This window comes from Bidens hawaiensis, unplaced genomic scaffold (genome assembly GCF_021521415.1).
Source record: "Bidens hawaiensis isolate Kalapana, Puna unplaced genomic scaffold, B.hawaiensis_p1.1 tig00014686_1, whole genome shotgun sequence".
In the NCBI taxonomy this organism is placed as follows: domain Eukaryota; kingdom Viridiplantae; phylum Streptophyta; class Magnoliopsida; order Asterales; family Asteraceae; genus Bidens; species Bidens hawaiensis.
Genome location: NW_027492284.1, coordinates 230,779 through 252,637, shown reverse-complemented (window position 1 = coordinate 252,637; position 21,859 = coordinate 230,779). Strand labels below are relative to the sequence as shown.

General features: G+C 41.4%; 1 protein-coding gene across 1 annotated transcript; it reads left to right on the top strand.

The window, feature by feature from the left end:
- Positions 1-17,255: 17,255 nt before the first annotated feature.
- Positions 17,256-21,151, top strand: LOC143547267 (lipoxygenase 2, chloroplastic-like). Its single transcript, XM_077038736.1, has 9 exons — positions 17,256-17,677; positions 17,753-18,012; positions 18,175-18,412; positions 18,623-18,946; positions 19,029-19,114; positions 19,228-19,338; positions 19,405-19,706; positions 19,787-20,053; positions 20,142-21,151. The coding sequence occupies exons 1-9, from the start codon at positions 17,305-17,307 to the stop codon at positions 20,899-20,901; spliced, it is 2,721 nt and encodes a 906-aa protein (XP_076894851.1). The 5' UTR covers positions 17,256-17,304; the 3' UTR covers positions 20,902-21,151.
- Positions 21,152-21,859: the final 708 nt, after the last annotated feature.

Genomic DNA, 21,859 nt, shown 5'->3' with positions numbered 1-21,859 from the left:
TTCGGTTTTGGTTCATTTTTTGGGTCGGTTTGATTAACCGGTTTATTTGCCCACCTCTACGTTTCATTATGTAAAGGAAAAGCGTAGACGACCTAAAACTATTAATATTGGATAAAGATTGAAAATGTATAGATATAACTACAAATGTTGCATACAAATAGGTTTTTAGATATTGTGAATTGTAAATGTATAATTTTGGTTATCATTATTATATGTAATGCTTAAATGAAATTTACTTTTATTGTTTTTCAGTCTCGTATAATACACGGGATCTAAAGCTAGTAAATAAATAAACAAAAACAAAACTAGATAACTCAAACTAAACCAACAATAAACATAAACAATAGAATAACTAAATTAAACTAATTCCCTTCCCTCTTTACTTGATCTTGATTTACCTTCATAGACTTCAAAATCAAATTGTGTTCCCTGTTTTCTTTTGATCTGACCCGAATTAGGCAAACAGTTTGGATATGGATAGTCGGATAATTCGGATACGGATTCGGATTCGGATAGTTTTGAACACCCCTAGTCATGGGTCAAAACAACACTGACAAATGGGTTATTATTTCCCTTTTAATGCTCTAATCTCTCATATCATTCATCATAGCTACCCATAGGTAATTGGTCAAAACCATTCTAGCATATGTTATATATACTGTGTAAATGTTATATATAAAGAGATTTTTTCCAATTTGTAAATTTGAGATTCTAGACTTCTTATTATTTGTACATATACTTATTCTTACATTAGAGCTAGAGTTTAACCGTATATACATTCTCTAGGCGACTGGGCTAACCGATGTTACCTTGTGATGTTATCATCGAGTTTAGCAGGGAAGGACCCAGCTTATATCAGGGTTAGCACCCGCTACCCCTCAATTTTTCCGACAAAGTGAAAATTTTTACGTTTATGTATTAAGTTACCCCTAAAATTGTATTACGTTCCCCTAAAAAATATTTAAAAGCCCACAACTTTACCTTTAAAAGTTTTAAAACCCAAGATGATTAACAGCCTACAATTAGTTTAAAATTTGAAAGTCCAACTAAAATAACCGGTCGAAGGTATGCATGAAATGGGTTACCGTGCGTTACCGTGCGTCGGTATAAAACAGGTAATCGGGCTCCTGTATACGCCAAGAAGGTAACCGGGCAGGGGTAAGCGCATAAAGCGAAATCAGGCCCGAGACACCCGTAATGCATAACCAGGTGGTTGTATGAGCGAAAAACACCCTTTCACTGGAATTGTCTTGATCATCGGATATCTTTGTTAAAATAAAAAAAAAGGTTGCCGAGCATGGGTTCGAAACGCATTAACAGACCCGGTACATGTGAAACTTGTAACCGGACATTGGAATACGCGAAACGGGTAAGCAAGTGTCGATACGTGTAGCGCATAAGGAAAGCGCGAAACACGTTACCAGACCCCGATATACGCGAAACATGTAATCGGGCACCCGTACCCACGAAACATGTTAAATAAGTTTTCTTAATGTACAGTAAAAACAATTCACTCTGCCCCTAAAATTATGTTTTAAATCCATCACCGGAGTTTTGTATATGATATCTTGAAACTTTAATCATATTTTATGAGATCTTGAGGTATGTTTGTACTTCTAAAGGGTGGCAAAACAAACCCAAATGAGTTGTTGTGTGTCAATATAGATAACTTTTAAAATTGAAATGAGTCAAGATGAATCAACAGAATTTTGCAAAAAGGTCAAGATGAGTTGGTTAAATGCTAGTGACTTTTGGTTATATGTTAGAATGAGTTTGTTTATAGGTTAGAATGGAGTAAAAGAAACTCCATCCATTTTATTCCAAACAAAACCCACGAAACCGAATAGAAACCAAGAAATTGAAATCGACCGAAATGAAAAAAACATAACTGAGCCGAAAAAAACCAAAAAAATCGAACCTAAACCGATACAAAACCAGTTTTCTTAATGAACGAGAATGATGGAGGAAAAATTTTAGCTATTTTATATTTTGTGTTTTTGATTTATATTTTGAGATATTATTTATTTATTTATTTTTAATTCTTTTAGGGGTTTTAAAACCCTTTGTATTTTAAACTTCACTTGGGTCAAGATGGGTTAACTTTACCCATCTTGACTCGTACCCATCTTAACCCACTATTTTAAAGAAAATCATCCTGACCCAAACCCATTCATAGACGTGGCAATATGAATTGCCACATCTATTTGTACTTATATATGATATTTATTTATCGTATATCTGAATATTGATTATAAACTTATACACATTATAAATGCAAATCTCCAAAATAGCCTAGTTTGACCCAAAATTTTTAAAATTAGCCCATATTCTATTAAAAAAACCCCCAAAATGGCCTAAAAATATCGTCAGATCCAACATAAACAAGAACCGATCTGACGAAATTTGTGAACCTTTGAAAATCGCTCCACGTGTCAACGTATTAGTGTACCCAACAAAAATTTAATGGATTCGACGGAATTGTTAATTTTCTACCTCTCAAACCCTAAACCCCTAAAACCAACATCCATCTCCATCTTTCTTATTTCTCTACAAAATTAAGCAAACTTATAGTGCAAATCTCTTAATTTTTTGAGAACATTACCATAATATTTAATTCAACTCTAGAACACAAAATCAAAAACCCAGAATTGAAAATATAGGGTTTGATAGATAAATTAAACAGTTGGATCCGATAGAAGCATGAATTAAACCGTCAGATCCGACTTCTTACCATTACGTTGCCTAAACACGAATCTGTCGGATAGTTTAAAAAATCGCCGGATCCGTCGAAAAATTTGAATGCACGTCAATATCTGATAGGCTATACTAACTCGTCGGATCAATTCTTATTTCCGTTGGATCTGACAGAAAAATAAATCCTTTTAATGATGTTTTGAAAACCTAGAGTATTTATGAAAAATGTTGGTCAAAATATGTTATTTTTGAAAATTTTCCATTATAAAAACATGTAGAGGAAAAATACATATATTTAATATTCTGTCCCTCTTACATACATTACACTTCACTGATTTTGATCCTCAATAAACACGTTGATGTTCTGACCGCCCTCCACGACGCCAGCCAGCCAGCCTAGCTAATAGTAAGGAAACAAAAACATCCATATAACTTTGGGAAAATGAACGGCATGTGTTATCTTAAAATTGTCTCCATCTACATGTATGTGTGTACGCATGTAATCTATCCAAAAACTAAACGGTGCGCCAATCTAGGGGGTGTGAACTTACAGAATTATGTGTACATTGTGTCAGCGGTGGTGAGGTGATGGTGTTGCAGGGAAGATTTGGCTTCTAATACTAATAAATCATAATCAGACAATAAAGGTAAATGATAATCCATAAATATCACGAAACTAGCTACTAGCTAGTATAGTAGCTAGGACGTACCATACCCTTCTTGCATGGGCGTAAAATTGTTAAAATGACTAACGTCAAAACATTGCCTCGAACCCGTGAGTTGAAAATAATTAACGTTCAAACGATTAGACGGATCTAGAAAATTTAGCCAGTGGGTGCAAAAAGAATTCAACCTAGAACTCGTCAATTCAAACTAAAACAAGTCAAACCAAAATGGGTCGGGTCAAATCGAAACGGGTTGAGTAAAAAATTTACATTAAACAAACCACATATAGAAATGTAAAAAATAAATTTTATTAAAGATAAACAAAATACATATTATAATTGACCTATACGTGATTTCATCTTTTGAAAATGGTCAATTACAGCTTCATTTGTAACAGTTAAAAGTGCTTCTTTTTCAACACTACAAATTACACAAGCATTCAAAAAATCTTCATCAATTCGATTACATAAATTTGTCTTTAGGATCTTCATTGTCGAAAAACATCTCTCAACCGTTGCGGTTGCAATAGGCAAAACTAATGTTAGCTTTAATAATCGATAAACCAAATGAAAAGAGATGTTTCCTTGTTTCCACCATAACTCTAGCAAGATCCGCAATACCTTTCAGATTAGCAAATCTTTCATGTTTTCGTACACTATCAATATACAAACCAAGTTGAGATGCAAGAAATTTTATCTCCATTATCAAAATCATATGAATAAAACTCATACAATCTCATTAACTTTGATCGATGCATCAAACTTGAAAAATGAATCAGACGGATTGAAAGCCAACATGTTTTGAAGTAAATCCGTGTTAATCTCATTAAAGTGATAACCAAATTCTTGAATTACCATATCGACAACATTGTTGAAACAATCAAAATTATAATAATGTTGATTGATGACTGTGTACCTTTGTCTCTTTTGGGTCTATTACCAGTGTCATCGACAACATGTGAAGCCGCCATCACCCTAATCTGTTCGCCTCCTACTAATGCCAAATTTTCAATTAAAGTGGTTAAGCAATTAACTAATATGGGCTTAATTGTTATTGTTCATAACAAAATTAAATTTAGGCTTAAAAATTTTAGTTTAAAATTTAAAAAGTTAAGTTTGGGGCACTAAAAAAATTACGAATGGGTCACTAAAATTTTTTTTGATGGGTCACTTGGGTTTTTTAACCTAATATATTACAAATTTATAAATAAAACTATGAACTTCAGTAGGTGCAAACGCTAACCCGTACGTTGGAGTGGGCTTTGATAACATACGTAATTTTGCATAAGAAAAACGAGACATTTACGTTGTTGATAACATTCGAAACTCTTTATAAAAAGACAATCGCTACAAACATGAGCTTGCGGCAAGGTCGCTGATAATATTCGGAAGTCTATATTAAAAAAAACTAATAATAACCGTTAAAAAAGTTCATGTCCGATTGTTATTATAAATAAGACGGCAAAAAACGAAGTTGATATAAAATAAAAATATTAACGCTGATAAAATAAGCATGTACAAATTTGATATTTATAGTTCAACATCAGATTTTAAAGTTGTAGGGGGAAGAGACAGGGAAAATGTGAAAGAGTCGAAACATGTATCATCTTTGAATAGTTGTACGCTTTGCTTCGGTGATTTGTACATTCTAATGCGCAACTCATTTGGAATGTAATATACATCCAAACGTATATAAATATAAGAACCCGACAACGATATAATTAAAATTGTATAAAACATTAAATTTTAAAAGTTAAAAGAGGAAAACAAAAAAAATTGTGAGTATACCAACAAAACAAATAGATAAGCATTCGGTATAAAACATACATATAACTAAACTTGTGGTGACAAAAAGTTAACTTTTAAGTGCTTTAAACTAAAAATACAAAATTGTTTTTGAAAACATAATTGAAAGTGGGTTCTCATGTATAAATGAATTGTATGAAATGCTCCCCTAATTTTAAGAGCACCCGTAATGTAGAGTCCCTATCTCTTTTTATATACCTTAATTATTAGAAAAATATATGATTTTGTTAATTTTCATCTTTACATTGAAGTGTTCATCTCCATAACCTATACCACAAACTGTTTTGAAAACTTCAATAAAACCTTATATTTGGATATTCATTATTCATCCCGTGTCTTATAATTCAATGTGGTTGTGAGTAGGAAGATGTATTATTTAATTATGAGTGTATACATATATGGAGAATCGGATGTGAAAGATTTATAAAAAGTGAACAAATCTTATGAATAAATGTGTATTTTGGTTAAATTACATGGGTATGAATAGAGACATTCTGAATACTCTAAGTCACCCTTGATTAGTATGAGAATCGACATAACATACAAGGGTTAAATATAACATCAACTTAATATGATGCTCATTAGTAAAAGTAAGTTAAAAATAAATGATAAATTTAGCAAATGTCAAAATCGTCCCCTAAGACTTAAGTCAATTATGCGACATAGGGACCATCTCATCTTCATTCTCACTCACCCACCCCCACGTTGTTTTTTCGACGATTTTCTCACCAACTCCAGCAACACATGTGGCCTATGAAGCACGTGGACGACACTGATGATGTGGTACTAGTCCCGGGGACAGAAACGCGTTGGAAACGTTCCTAAACGAATCTGGTTAATGGGGACAAATTCAAAACCGTATCTCAGGGGACGTTTCCGGCAACCCAATAGCAAATTCCGACGCCGGAGCTACAGTTTCTGCCGGAAAACCAGGAAGAAGAAGGAAGACGAAGATAGAGGTTGAGTAAAATAGTGGCTGGAACATGACTTTTAAGTTTTAAGGGTTACACAAGTTTAATTTTTTTTAAAAAAAAAAACCCTTTTATCTTTCACTTGTTTGCATTTAGTCTCTAAAACTTTTAAACTTTGATATAAAATGTGTTTTTTCTCCAATCTATTCTCTCTAGGTTTGTGTATTTCATTTGTGACCCTAAGTTTGAAGTAACATATTCAATTCTTAAACAATATATACCATGTTGGAATATGTTTAATGTATTATATTTTTTTTGCGGTACCCGTATCTTGAATTTTTTATTTTTTCCATTTTCCGTACCATAACGTCCCCGTATCCTGATCTCGTGCTCATTCCCGGGCTACTTAGCCTATGACAGCCATCCCCAACCCTATTTCATTGTGAAACCTCGATGGCTCCATTTACACAAAAAAAACTTTTTAGACGAAAGTCATATAATTAACTTTGGGACAATTTTGGCACTTTACTCTGATAAATTTTAAGGTTATGTTATTGTCATAATGCACACTTTTGATATAACTTGTAAAATCGTTTAAAGTTAAGAGGTCTTTTCTAAGATGATTGACGAGCTTTTAAGCGGGATAGACGAAATACCACAACAACCGGATTTTATTAGAAAAAAGGTTGAGAGAGAATGTAGATTCACTGATCAAGGCTTGACAAAAAAGCTATTTATCTAGAAAATATATTATTAACAAGTTCCTTTACTATAAAAAATATGTATGTGCACAACTTGTACGTGTCTAATACAAAACCTTTATTATGCCATTCATTTTCTCTCATTTCACAACTTGGAACGTGTCATTAAAAATATAAAATAATTAAAGATTAAGTTGTAATTCAACGTCTTCTTAACCCGAAATAATTGCGGAGATCAAATGTTCCTTTTTAGCGAACTTCTGGATACAGATTCAGTGAAGACGCGGCGAGAATTGTAGATATATAATATTAGAGCATGTGCTTACGAACTAAGGTGTAGGGGTTCAAATCCATCCTTGCCCACAACTGGATAAAAGGAAATGGCCTCTCTCTCGTGTAGATGGTCTGAATAAAGAATCAAACACTATAAAACTTCATGGTCTAAGAATTGTAGACATATGATATCATTGAACTAAACACAGTTGAGTGAGGTATGGGACTATGGTCATTAGATATATAGCATGTAATTGATTAAATAGTAAAGAGAAGTAAAAAACTGTGATATATATATATATTTGTAAACGATATTCAAAATAAAAAAATCACAAGTATTGAAGTATGAACACAAAACATTTTTGTATTTTTATAGAACAAAACCACTTTTAAATTTTTCAACAGAACAATAATTAACTGTTGGACTTTTATGGTTTTATCTTTTGCTATAATACTGAAGAAACACTAATCGGACCCCGGGCAGATTACGGATAACCTGGGGGTTAAATAGATGTTTCCCACGAGGGGTTAGACCCGGCAAAGATGGTTCTTCTGATAACCTGCAAAACAGACCGTGAGCTCGTCACTGAGAAGGGGGGGTTCCTCCTTGTGACCACCCTCCGGCGTGAGAATCAGACTAGATTGCTCTTGAATATAAATGTATATTAAGAGATTGCTAGAGCAGATATCAGGTATAATATGTAAGATACTAGATAGTATATGATAAGATGAGATGATCATACCATTTGGGGTATTTATAGCCGAAGGTAGGTTTCCAAGAAGGTATAGCCGGCTGAATAGTATTCCTGTTCTACCAACTGTAGCCTACGCACGTGCCATGCTGGTAGTTGGTGGGTAGGCAGCGGCTGACAATGACCAGGCCTGCTGTGTACTATTCCTTTTCCACCAACTGCCGGCTATGCACGTGGTATGACAGGAGTTGGTGAGTAGGCAGCGGCTAATAGTGACATACAGTACAAGAGCATGCTGCTCGCCATACTGTTGTCAATGAGCTGTCGTATCTTTGGTCAGATCTTTTGCCCATACCTCGTCAGGTACAGTACAAAAGATCTTCCCGTATCGTACGGACTGGCTTATTTGGGCGGGAGTATTCCCCCTCCCGCCTTTGTGCGGGATTGTTCCCGGCTTTACTCATTCCTTCAGGTGACAACTGAATTATTGAGAGCTAAATGCCTTGTGCGTGTAGCCTTGCTGCGCGGGTGGCCTTCCCTGATGGCTTGTATCCGCAGCTGCGTGAACAGGCGGAGTACTTCACCATTGGGAGGCATTTCCTGCGGGAACAGCTTGCGTACTGCGCGTAAGGACGTCACGTCTCTGAGCATGGTGGGTCCTGCGGATCCAGTTGGTTTCTGCGCAGACGTCTCTCTTCAAGGTGAGTCATGCGGGTCCAACTGGGCTCTGCTGGGACCTACCTCTTCAAGTCCCCCCAGTCCAATGTTCTTCTCATGAATGTTTAATAAAGTGAGGTGAACTTTTGGACTTTAAGCAAAGGGTTTTGAAAAGGGTTTAGTTTTAAGGTTTTCCATGGGGATTCTTCCCGCGGAAGTCCTTATGTCACTTGCAGAAATTCCTGACTTTCCTGCTTGATCTTTGGGTATGATGCGGGTAGGTCTGTAACCTCCTCGCAAGTCAGGAGCGTTGAGTCCCACTTGTGTGGATTCTCCATGAGGTTTTGGTAGTTTTGAACATAGTGATCAATTATGTTAAAACCACCAATTCCATCCTGGAGCTTCAAACAATGTAGTTCTCGACGTTCCCGCTATGCGGGGATGTTATTCCCGTTTCCGCAAGCATTGCCCAGAAGATCCTTCTTGGTTTCAATTCCCTGCGGAGCGCTAGGTATGTGAAGGGTTTTGCCTTGACACTGTACCCGCACTCGTCTTACGGTTACTTTACTTCCAAGGTATTCCTGGCGTCAATTCCCTGCGGGTGCTAAGTATGTGAAGGGTTTTACCTTGACACTGTACCCGCACCCGTCTTATAGTTACTTGGTTGCCAAGGTATTCCCGGCGTCAATTCCCTGCGGGTGCTAAGTATGTGAAGGGTTTTGCCTTAACACTGTACCCGCACCCGTCTTATAGTTACTTGGTTGCCAAGGTATTCCCGGCGTCAATTCCCTGCGGGTGCTAAGTATGTGAAGGGTTTTGCCTTAACACTGTACCCGCACCCGTCTTATAGTTACTTGGTCGCCGATGTATTCTTGGCTTCGATTCCCTGCAGGTGCTAAGTATGTGAAGGGTTTTGCCTTAACACTGTACTCGCACCTGTCTTACAGTTACTTGTTTGCCAAGGTAAGGGGTATTTTCCCGCTTACTTTTGAATCATTTTGAAATTCGAAGAGTTGGTGAAAGGATAAGAACAGTCCAAACTATTGAAACGTCGTGCGACGGTTTCTTCTGACTGTGTCAGGACGTGCAGGAAGTTATGGTGACGTGACAGTACATGGTCATTCCAGACGCTTTTTCAGGCGCGTGGGCGCGATTTTTCGGGCGCGTGGCCGCGAAATTAATGGCACGCGTCCTTTCAACAGCTGTTGCCAGCTTGCTTTTTGCCACGTGTCATAGTTTCATTGCACCTTCGATTTCTCTCTCTTCCGCATTAAATTCATCGCATTAATTGCGATTAGTATATAAAGGGGGAGAGGGTCCTTTGTAATCCACACTTTCACTTCTCTTCATCTTCAAAACGATTTCCGGCGAATACTCACCTTTTCAGTCGAGCATTCTCTTGAAATCGTTCTCTTCTTCATACGTGCAAGATGTCTTCTCACGATCTTGAGGCTACAGCCCAGGAGGCTGGGGTGTACGCCGATGACAAGAGTACTGCTGGCGAGTGCCAGTGTGCTCTGCCTGTCGATCTATATCAGTACATCGTCAGGAAGTTCATGCTCGAGTCTCTCGAGCCTGAGTTTCCTAAACCTCATCAGACGGTGTATGATGCCCCCAGAGGCAAGATCAGGGTATATGCCGCATTCTTTGTCTATGGGAATCTTAGGTTCCCTTTGACAAAGTTTGTGTACCGTGTCCTAGAGAGGCACGGTGTACACCTGACCGAGGTGCACCCGATGGCGATCGCGAAGATTCGCCACTTCGAGTGGGTGTGCCGGATTCTGGGCGTTGAGCCCTTCGTCGACCGCCTGATGACCTTCTACTCTTGGAGGTGCATCCAGGGGTGGTATACTCTGATAACCCGGATCAAGGGTTTGAAGATTTGCGCAACCGAGCGCAGTCTTCGTTCATGGAAGCGGGAGTTCTTTTATATCTCCGCTCGCGCCATCCCCCTTGCCATGAAGTTCAAGAATGGGCAAGCACTCCCCAGCCTTCACGCCTCCAACTACCAGGAGGCGGAATGGTTCTCAAAGATATCCCGAGTCCAATCTCCGGTTTGCGGAGTCCGGGATGGTGATGCTCGGGATGAGCCGGGTGTGGAAGGATGCGGAGGCGCAAAAGATCCCGATCGTCCTTGAATACGGTTTGAACTCTGTTCCTTACGGTATGCTCTGTCTTCTTTGTTTGTATAGGTTTGTCTTCTAACCGTTTTTCTTTTATTTCAGAGGGGAACGACTTGCAGTCGCTCCTGTATCCGCGGGAGGCTGATAGTCCCGCTCGGATGGGTACTCGTGCTCTAGATGAGAACGAGTTGCCCATCCTTGAACAGACGGCGGATCGGTTCGTGGAGGTCTACCCGCCAGGCCACGAGATCCTGAGCGCCAGGCGGCCAGGTAAGGCGTTATTCAACCCTCGACCCCTCAATGCTGAAACCTCTGCTGGAATTCCTCTAATCTTGTGTTCTAATGAGGAATCCGCAGATGGTCCTCCGTTGGTGAGGAAGAAGAAGGCTGCCGGCGGGAAGGGAAAGGCGAAGGCCTCCACTGCCGATCCGGTGCCTCGGTCTGATTCAGAGACCGAGAGCGAGGAGGTGGCGGGGAACCCGGGTGGTGATAGGACTACTGCTCCGGAGGCTGCGACTGTCACCTCCGGAGATCCCCGGATGACGACGGTGAGCGGCATAAAGAGGCCGGCTCCATCGGGTTCGTCCCCGCCTGTCCGCACTTTTAGGCTCAAGAAAACCCGTAAGTACAAACTTCCTTTTTTTTTAACTTCGTAGCTTTCTATCATTAATACTTATCTTCTTTGCGCAGGCGTGGATGCTACCGCATTCCAGGGTGGAGCGGGGAGGAGTACCTCCGGACCCATGACGGTAGGCTTGGTCAGCCTACCTGAGGTGACGACCCAGACGGCTGCGCCTGCTTCAGTTGGTTCAGTTGCTCATCCCGTTGAGCCAACTGTTCCAACTGTGGTGACATCACCGCCGGCTGTCAGTGCCATATTTACCGCATCTTTCACTGAGCCGGCAGTTACTTTTTATGCGCATTCCGCAGCGGCGACCACGGTCGTGAGTTCACCTCCGGTGAGTTCACCTCCGTTGGTTTCTACCGCGGCGGCCTCCATGCCTCCGACGTCGGCAGCTACAGCCGATCCTTCAGGTATGCTTGGGGCTTCTCGCCAACCTCTGCCTCCTTCCCATCTGCCTGACCTCTTGGATGGATTTCCCTTGGGTTCAGGTGATGGGTTTGGCGGCTATCGGCCTGTTGTTGACCCTACAGGTGCGTAGGGTTCTTTTGGCCTTTCTTTTTTTTTCTTTTTTTTTTTTATATATCATCTTTTCCTAACTGCTTTTTGTTTTTTGCAGTGTCGGATTCCAATGAAGTGTATGTTCCACGATGGAACATCCGCCTAGGAACAACCCTTTGCACACCTGTGGAGTGCGTGGAGTGGGCTCGTCACGCAGCTCCCAGTGGTGCGTTGGGGGAAGCCATGGCTAGCTACCAGGAGGGTAGGCTAACCAATGAGCTTCGGGTTCTCCTGGCCCGGATGCAGCCGCACGTCGAGCTGCTTTGTCGTGAAAACGACAAGTTAAAAGCAGCTCGCATTCAAGAAGTAGCTCAGGCGCGGGCTGTCCGGGAGGAGAATAGGAGGCTTACCGCAGTGGCTGCGGAAAAGGAGAAGGCCTTCAAGGCCCTCGAGGTTGAAGTTCAGGCCCGACTCGAGGCCCGTTCCAAGGCTGCCCAAGCTGTTAACGAACAGCTTCGGCTGTCTAAGGAAACTGCACGGAACGCAACCGAGAGGGCCACCAAGGCTGAAGCTGTTGCTGAGCCTTTACGCCTCGAGAATGAGGAACTTAAAGCCAAACTAGAGGCGCTCCAACAGGCTCATGATGCCTTGGCGATGGAAGACGCCAAGAAGCTCCAAGAGATCTTGGACCAGAGGGGGGTGCTTGACCATACTGAGCGGAAGCTAAAGGGCGTTGAAGAGGCTGCGGCTAAAGAAGTGTTGCTTGCCAACCTCAACGAAAGTGAAGCCGAACGCGCCCGTAACCAAGCTCAAGCTGCCCTCCAGGAGGCTCTGGTTTCCAAGGAATGGCTTCTTCGAGAAGCGTTGTCTCAGGTAAGCTTAGCTTCATAATGTTTTCACGCTTTTCTTTGTAAATAGAAAAGGTTTTGATACTTGTATATTTTTTTTGTAGGTTGTGCATCGAGTCTTCACGGATACGTCTTATGACGATGCTATGAGCGCAGCCCTCAACGCTTCTCATGAGGATGGGGAAAAGGCCGGCTTCCTGCTTGGTCTAGGGTTCGTTGAGAAAGGCATCCCGCCTTCCAACTTCCCTTTGTATGATGTGGATACTGAAGCTGTTTATGACCAAGCAGTGAATCAGTATGCCGCCTTCCCGCATCCGGTGTGGGAGAAGGTGAACGAAGTTGCTGCTGCTGATGATGGGCTAGCTATCCTTAAAGCTTTCCTTGAACCGCCACGCTCTGCTGATGGTGCTGGTCCAAGTGGAAGTGGCCCTGAAGCTTGATCCTGAAGATCCCTTCCCACTGTTAGGATAGGTTTAGCTTGTATAGATTTATATTCTTGTAGGCGGGTAGTTACCCGGCCATTCTTGTAATGAATATTATGAAATATAAATCTTTGTGCGGGTAAGACCGCTACTTTCACTGGATTACTTGCTTTATAAACGTTATGACTTGCTCATGCATACTTTAGTTTAAATTAGCAATTTTCCAAGTGTTTAGAATAAGTTAACCTTTGAACGTGGTAGATAATAGGTTGAAGTTTTGCTTCCTCTTTCGTGATTGTGCGGGTAGGACCGTCACTTGCACTTAGTAGGATGGCTAAACTTTACCTACATCTGACCTGCATGGAGGTTTTCCTCATCTTTTTAGAAATTTCTAAGTGTTTAGGATAAGTTAACCTTTGAACGTGGTAGATAATAGGTTGAAGTTTTGCTTCCTCTTTCGTGATTGTGCGGGTAGGACCGTCACTTGCACTTAGTAGGATGGTTAAACTTTACCTACATCTGACCTGCGTGGAGGTTTTCCTCATCTTTTTAGAAATTTCTAAGTGTTTAGGATAAGTTAACCTTTGAACGTGGTAGATAATAGGTTGAAGTTTTGCTTCCTCTTTCGTGATTGTGCGGGTAGGACCGTCACTTGCACTTAGTAGGATGGCTAAACTTTACCTATATCTGACCTGCGTGGAGGTTTTCCTCATCCTTCTGTTAGAAATTTTCTAAAGTATTTTGAATAAGTTAACCGTTCGACGCGCGATTGTCAATAGGTTCGGTTTCCTCTCATGATTTGTGCGGTTAGGACCGGCACTTTCATTTAGTTGGATGACCAAAGTTTACCTATGACTGACCTGCGTGAAGGTTTGCCGTTTTTTGGGTTTATGCGGGTTTTGCCGCCTTCCCCACGCAACGACTTTCCACGTAATTATGAGGTGAAAACCGGCATCAGTGTTGAGTAAATTAACCGTTCGACGCGCGGTTGTTAATAGGTTAGTGTTCAGTTTCCTCTACCATGATTCGTGCGGTTAGGACCGGCACTTTCATTTAGTGGGATGACTGAACTTTACCTTTAACTGACCTGCGTGAAGGTTTGCCGTTTTTGGGTTTATGCGGGTTTTGCCGCCTTCCCCACGCAACGACTTTCCACGTAATTATGCGGTGAAAACCGGCATATCCGTGTTGAATAAATTAACCGTTCGACGCGCGGTTGTTAATAGGTTAGTGTTCAGTTTCCTCTATCATGATTCGTGCGGATAGAACCGGCACTTTCATTTAGTGGGATGACTGAACTTTACCTTTAACTGACCTGCGTGAAGGTTTGCCGTTTTTTGCGTTTATGCGGGTTTTACCGCCTTCCCCACGCAACGACTTTCCACGTAATTATGCGGTGAAAACCGGCATCAGTGTTGAAAGTTCATAAGTATAAATGTAAAATCATCAGCGTCGATGTTTTAAGGAGAATCATTTCCATTAGAAGTGGCTCTGGGCCTTTTCTTTACAAATTTGGAATTGATCTACATGCAAACTGTGTAATTGAGCTCCCTTTCATGTTGTTGGGATGGGAGTGCCATCGAGCCGATATGCACCTGGTTCGGGATCTCGTTGTTTACGCAGTATGTAGTCTCCAACATTGAAGCTGCAATTTTATTCGTGTTTTCCCCAACTGGGGTTCTACACGCATCAGCCTGCTCAGCGTTCATTGCGCCACGAGGTGCGCGAGCGTCCCATCTCTGACAAATGCTTCGACCATGTCCTTTACGTCTGTGCATTCTTCAGTGTTGTGGCCTTTTGTCTTGTGAAAGTCACAGTATTTGCTCCGATCAGCATTGTGACGATGTCGGATTATTGGAGCCTTTGGCCATGGGAGCTCCTCAGTGGCGAATATCTCGGTGACGCTTTGGGTGAGTGGCGTCCATCTGGAGTTCTGGTTCGACTGTACGTTATCCCTTCCGCCTAACCGATGTTGCAAGCCGGATGAGGTGTCAAAGTTTACCCTTGACTGCCAAATGCCTAGCTTCCGCTTTTTGTTTAGTCGGGCGGTAAGGACGTTGTTTTCCCTTGTTTTCTGGGTGTAGAGGTTTGTGCTCTGGGGGAGATCTCTACCCAGTTGCTTCTCCGTTTCCGCAAAGCGTTTTGCTGCTGTCATGATGGCATCCCATGTGGATGGCATGCCATCTTTACCCGTTAAGGTGCGGATGAGCTCTGGGTCGTTCGCGCCCTGGATGAAAGCAGCGCGAACAAGATCTTCGCTAATATTACCCAAACTTAGCTTCTTTGAGTTGAAGCGAGTGATGAAGTCTGGCAAAGATTCATCTTCCTCTCGAATGCATTTGAGGATTGTCCATTGCTCTTCGGTATACTTTCTTTGTTGGCTGAAGTGTTGGCTAAACTTCTGTTGGAAGTCTGCCCAGTCGTAGATGTGGTTGACCGGTAGACGATTGAACCACGCTCTAGCTGGCCCAACAAGCGTCATTTGGAACATGTAACACCACGTAGGTTCCATCCAATTACTGACGGTTGCCCCCGCTATGAATCTGTTCAAATGATCGTCTGGATCAGATATACCATCGTAAGTGCCGATGTTGGACATCTGTTTGGCACTTTTCGGGGCGATTGCTTCCGCAATGTCCCTTGCAAATTTGGACGTTCCCGCATTTGCCACAGTTGGTCTGAATGTTTTGGAGAAGTCACGTGGGTTTCCACCCGCGTTTTTTTGGTTTGAAGGTTTCTCCAAAATGCCTTCTCGGTTGGGAGTCCGTTTCTTTACGCTTCCCTTTCGCCCTATGGCGAGGGTTTGCGTCGATGTCGGATTCCTCCCGATCATCGTCCGAGGACTCGCACTCACTGCTCATGTTGAGCTGTTGAGTGCTTCCAAATTCGTCAGCCTATTGGACGGAACGCAAGCGTTCGTCCAACTCAGCTTGGAATTCCTTCTGACGTGCCTCCGCCCAGGCTTTAACTTGTTCAAGTGTTTGGCGGGGGAGTCTCGTCTGTTGTCTTTCCGCCTGGGTATTATTGAATCCCAGGGGATGGTTGTTTACTGCACTTGCCCCAGCTTGGGTAACTGGGGTAGTGTTCGTAAAATTTACTGCACTTGCCCCGGCTTGGGTAACCGGGGTAGTGTTCGTAAAAACTGTGTAGTCGCCGGTATTCCCACCAGTAGCTGGGGTTGTGGTTACCGGAGTTTCTTTAACCATCTTTCCAGAAGTTTGAAAAAACTGAAAAGAAATGAAGTTCTAGCTTTTATGCACGGATGGCGCCAATGAAGAAACACTAATCGGACCCCGGGCAGATTACGGATAACCTGGGGGTTAAATAGATGTTTCCCACGAGGGGTTAGACCCGGCAAAGATGGTTCTTCTGATAACCTGCAAAACAGACCGTGAGCTCGTCACTGAGAAGGGGGGGGGGTTCCTCCTTGTGACCACCCTCCGGCGTGAGAATCAGACTAGATTGCTCTTGAATATAAATGTATATTAAGAGATTGCTAGAGCAGATATCAGGTATAATATGTAAGATACTAGATAGTATATGATAAAATGAGATGATCATACCATTTGGGGTATTTATAGCCGAAGGTAGGTTTCCAAGAAGGTATAGCCGGCTGAATAGTATTCCTGTTCTACCAACTGTAGCCTACGCCCGTGCCATGCTGGTAGTTGGTGGGTAGGCAACGGCTGACAGTGACCAGGCCTGCTGTGTACTATTCCTTTTCCACCAACTGCCGGCTATGCACGTGGTATGACAGGAGTTGGTGAGTAGGCAGCGGCTAATAGTGACATACAGTACAAGAGCATGCTGCTCGCCATACTGTTGTCAATGAGCTGTCGTATCTTTGGTCAGATCTTTTGCCCATACCTCGTCAAGTACAGTACAAAAGATCTTCCCGTATCGTACGGACTGGCTTATTTGGGCGGGAGTATTCCCCCTCCCGCCTTTGTGCGGGATTGTTCCCGGCTTTGCTCATTCCTTCAGGTGACAACTGAATTATTGAGAGCTAAGTGCCTTGTGCGTGTAGCCTTGCTGCGCGGGTGGCCTTCCCTGATGGCTTGTATCCGCAGCTGCGGGAACAGGCGGAGTACTTCACCATTGGGAGGCATTTCCTGCGGGAACAGCTTGCGTACTGCGCGTAAGGACGTCACGTCTCTGAGCATGGTGGGTCCTGCGGATCCAGTTGGTTTCTGCGCAGACGTCTCTCTTCAAGGTGAGTCATGCGGGTCCAACTGGGCTCTGCTGGGACCTACCTCTTCAAATACCTTTTAGTCCTTTTATCTTTCGCTCAAATTAACTATCGCAACCCACTCCTATAAATAGAGATTATTGTTCCAAGTTTTAAGTCACACCAACAAGAGCCAAAGTGGCAAGTAAAGGAACAAAATCATGTTAAAGCCTCAAATCAACCAATCTCACTCTCTTCACAACCTTCTACCACTCCACAAGCCCTTCATCAATGGAGGCACCACCAATCACTCCTCCTACTCCGCCTACTCCCCCGCCATCCTCCGCCAACACACGTCCACCAACAAGTCCAATGCCGCACATGCTCGGTCCACCTCAACTGCTGGCAACATTAAAGCCATCGCAACATTGCCCGATCTTAACAAGGGCACCAAGGTTCAGGCTGTCATCAACATCCAACCAATTATCAGCTCCGCACTTGCTTCTATAATTAGCGGCGGTGGCGTTGCTAATGCTGTCACTGATCTTCTAAAACGCACTTTCTCATTGGAGCTCGTTTCTAATGACCTTGATTGTACGTTCACTCATTAATATCTTTTCACAAAATATCATGTTAAATTAGATAACAATTCTAATCTACTTTATACAGCAAATGGAAATCGAAAGACGGTGAAGGGGACCGCAAGATACGCTGCATTGAATACTGACATTACCGTGTACAAGTATAAATGCAAATTTGACGTCCCTAATGATTTCGGGGAAATAGGCGCTATCTTGGTAGACAATGATTATACTAAGAAGATGTTCTTCAAGACCATTGAACTCAATAATGGTGTTACTTTCACATGTGAATCTTGGGTTCAATCCAAATATGATGTACCCGGGAAAAGAATCTTTTTCACTGACAAGGTAATCTTATTAACACTTACATTTTATAGTATTTCAAATAGTTAAAGGACTAAAGTTTAGTTTATAAAAACTCAAAGAAATAAAAAAAAAATAAAACTGTTATTTTCAAACTAATTGCCGCCAACGCTGAGTTCTAACTTGAAGGTTGGTTTGTTTGTGTAGTCTTACCTTCCGTCGCAAACGCCAGAAGCACTGAAGTCGTTAAGAGCGGAAGATATGGAATCTCTTAGAGGCAATGGCGAAGGAGAGCGTAAATCATCTGACAGGATTTACGATTATGATGTTTACAATGATCTCGCAGATCCTGAAAGAAGCTTTGATTTAGCACGGCCAGTGCTCGGCGGTGAGGAATATCCTTACCCTAGGCGATGCCGTACTGGTCGCCCAATGTCCACCAAAGGTCACACTAATTTCAATGCATAATGAAAGTCTATATCATAATTTTAGTGTTAATATGTCATTGAATGCTTTGTTGTTAGAGAAATAAGCTGAAATTGTTTGAATTATTAACTGAAAATCATTTAAAAGTTAGTGAAATTAATCAAATTGTTTGAGGAATAATTAAACTGAAAATTGTGAAACTAATTACATTAATGAAGTTGAATTACAGATCCGTTGACGGAGACGAGAACTTTGCTCCCTTTCTATGTACCAAGCGATGAAGATTTTTCAGAGATCAAGAGTGTACAGTTTGGAGCAAAGACTTTGTACTCTGCCTTGCACGGAGTTTTGCCGACTTTAGACTCGGTTTTTACAGACAAAGACAAAGGATTTGCATTGTTCACCCACATAGACTTGCTATATAACCAAGGGGTTAATGTTCCTCCACAAAACAGTGGCATTGCAGGTGTTTTACCAGGACTTGTAAAAATAAAAGATGCTGTTGATATTGCAAAAACTGTAATCCAGTTTGAGACACCTGAAACCATTGACAGTAAGTGCTTGTCCTTTTACATCCTATGGTTTGTTAGTATAATAAGGTTCTTTTGTGTATTAATGGATGGTTCTAATCATAGGGGACACGTTCTCTTGGTTCCGGGATGAGGAATTTTGCAGACAAATGCTTGCTGGTCTCAATCCATGTAGCATACAGTTGGTTACGGTACGCTCGTGTTAAAGTTCTTACTTATAGAGTTATAGCATACATGAAAATCACATCATAACTAAAAAAATTGATTCTGTATACACTTATAACATGTGTGATTATATAACTAGGAGTGGCCATTGATGAGTAGATTGGACCCTCAAATTTATGGACCACCTGAATCAGCAATCACCAAGGAGATTATACAGGAAGAGATTGGAGGTTTCATGACCTTTGATGAGGTAATGCAGCATGATGTCTCTTAGTTTGGTGACTTATGGTTATGAAGTCTTATTTTGCACTTGCAGGCTTTAGCACAAAAGAAACTGTTCATGTTAGATTACCATGATTTGCTCTTACCTTATGTAAATAAAACACGAGATCTTCAAGGAAGAACTCTTTATGGTTCAAGAACTATCATGTTCCTTACGCCTGAGGGAACTTTACGCCCACTAGCCATTGAATTGACTCGACCACCATCTGATGGGAAACCACAATGGAAGCATGTGTACACTCCCTCTTGGGATGCAACTAATGCCTGGCTCTGGAAGGTAGCCAAGGCTCAAGTCCTTTCCCATGATTCGGGCTATCACCAACTTGTTAGCCACTGGTCGGTTCCCGTTTTCTTATATGGTGTTTTATCCTATTAGTAACTTTGTGATGAATGATGAATTGATGATCTTATTGCAGGCTAAGAACACATTGTGTTACAGAGCCTTACATAATTGCCACCAACCGCCATCTTAGCCAAATGCATCCTATTAACCGGCTACTACTCCCTCATTTCCGTTACACTATGGAAATCAATGGTCTAGCTAGATTGCTTCTCATTAATGCTGGTGGTATCATAGAGATAACATTTTCTCCCGGAAAATATTGTATGCAACTTTGTTCTGATGCGTATGATAAGATATGGAGATTTGATCATGAGGCACTTCCAGCCGATCTTATTAGCAGGTATCCATTTTATGCATATATACAATAATCATAATGAAGGAAATTAGAATTTTGTTGAAATTAATTGTTTGGTATGTGTATTGTAAAGGGGTATGGCGACTGAAGATCCAACTTCTCCACTCGGTATAAAATTAACTATCGAAGATTACCCGTTTGCAAATGATGGTCTACTTATTTATGATGCCATCAAACGGTGGGCTACTTCTTATGTTAACCACTGCTACCCAAAAGCAACTCTTGTAGAATCTGATGACGAGCTTCAAGCATGGTGGAATGAAATCCGTACAGTTGGTCATGGAGATAAGAAAGACGAACCGTGGTGGCCACAACTCAAAACCCAAGATGATTTAATTGGTATTGTATCAACCATCATGTGGGTGACTTCGAGTCACCATTCGGCGGTCAACTTTGGTCAATACGACTTTGGTGGTTACTTCCCAAACAGGCCGACGATTTCAAGGATCAAAATGCCTAACGAGGACCCCACGGACGAAGAATGGGACTCATTTCTAAAACGACCAGAAGATGTGTTATTGAAATGTTTTCCATCCCAAATTCAAGCTACAAAAGTGATGACTGTTTTAGATGTTTTATCAAGTCATTCACCGGATGAGGAGTATATTGGGGCGAAAATCGAACCAGCATGGGCGGCAGAGCCTGCTTTAAAGGCAGCGTTTGAGGAGTTTCAAGGTAGGCTAAATCAGCTGGAAAGTATTATAGACTTAAGAAACAATGATCCCAGTTTAAAGAACCGAAGCGGTGCAGGATTGGTTCCATACCAACTTTTGAAGCCGTATTCAAATAGAGGTGTGACCGGAAGAGGTGTTCCAAATAGCATATCCATCTAGTTGGTTCGGTTCGGGTCATGATGGTTGAGTAATGGTTTGTGTGGTAATAAGGTCTTAATCAATGGTTTTAGTTTTGTTTTATTTTGATATGGAATAAAAGTTCATTGTGTGTTTTATTATCACTCAGTCTATAGAATTGGGCCTAAAATGTGATCAACATGCCTTATATGTAAATCGTCTTTAGACTGTGGTATGTATCACCATTTGATTAAACCACAAGAAGTAAAGTGTTTGAATTACACCTATAGTAGAAGAATTCTAGATTTATTTATTTATATTATTTCGTTGATTTAAGTTGGTTTGTTTTTTATAAAATGATATGTTTATTGTTCTTGTAAAAATATTTTGTGATTTGAATTCTAATAAATTTTACATGTTGGTTTGTGTTTTGAGTTGCAACAATGTCAACGTTCAATAAACCAAAACAATTGGTCTGTAATATTGGACATAAGTCATTAGGCTATAAAATTGAATTTATCATGCTTAGCTCGAACGGGTCTTGTAGAACTCATAACTCATTAGCACTTGGACCCGTCTAACATCATCAAACCCGAACCAAATTGTTCCTTAAAGAGTAGTAGGGTTTCGGTTATGTCTACCGGCAATTTTGAACCGTTGATCATGTCTACTGGCAAGTGAGAAGTTTTGAAGGGGTTATCGCTAGGGCTGTAAGCGAACCGGACGTCCGCTGGACATCCGCTGTCCGTTCGGTGGAAAGTTCGTTTATGTTCGTTCGTTTAATAAACGAACCAGACACGGACAAACAAAACTTTGTTCGGTAAGCTTAACAGACAACCACGGACAAAGACCACGTCGTTCAATAGTGTTCGTGAACGTCTGGTAACGTCTGTCCGGTAACATCCGTTTAATAGTATTGTGTATGTTGAAATTCCTTGAAGAATGAAGAATTTGAAGCTTTTTTCTCGTGAAACACTAGAAGTTGTGGATTTTGAACACC

Bases quoted from the DNA above. Each gene is read 5' to 3' on its own strand.
- LOC143547267 (XM_077038736.1), top strand. From the start codon at position 17,305: ATGTTAAAGCCTCAAATCAACCAATCTCACTCTCTTCACAACCTTCTA. The intron at 18,413-18,622 runs GTCACACTAATT...GTTGAATTACAG, and splicing joins TCGCCCAATGTCCACCAAAG to ATCCGTTGACGGAGACGAGA. The intron at 19,707-19,786 runs GTCGGTTCCCGT...ATCTTATTGCAG, and splicing joins CACCAACTTGTTAGCCACTG to GCTAAGAACACATTGTGTTA.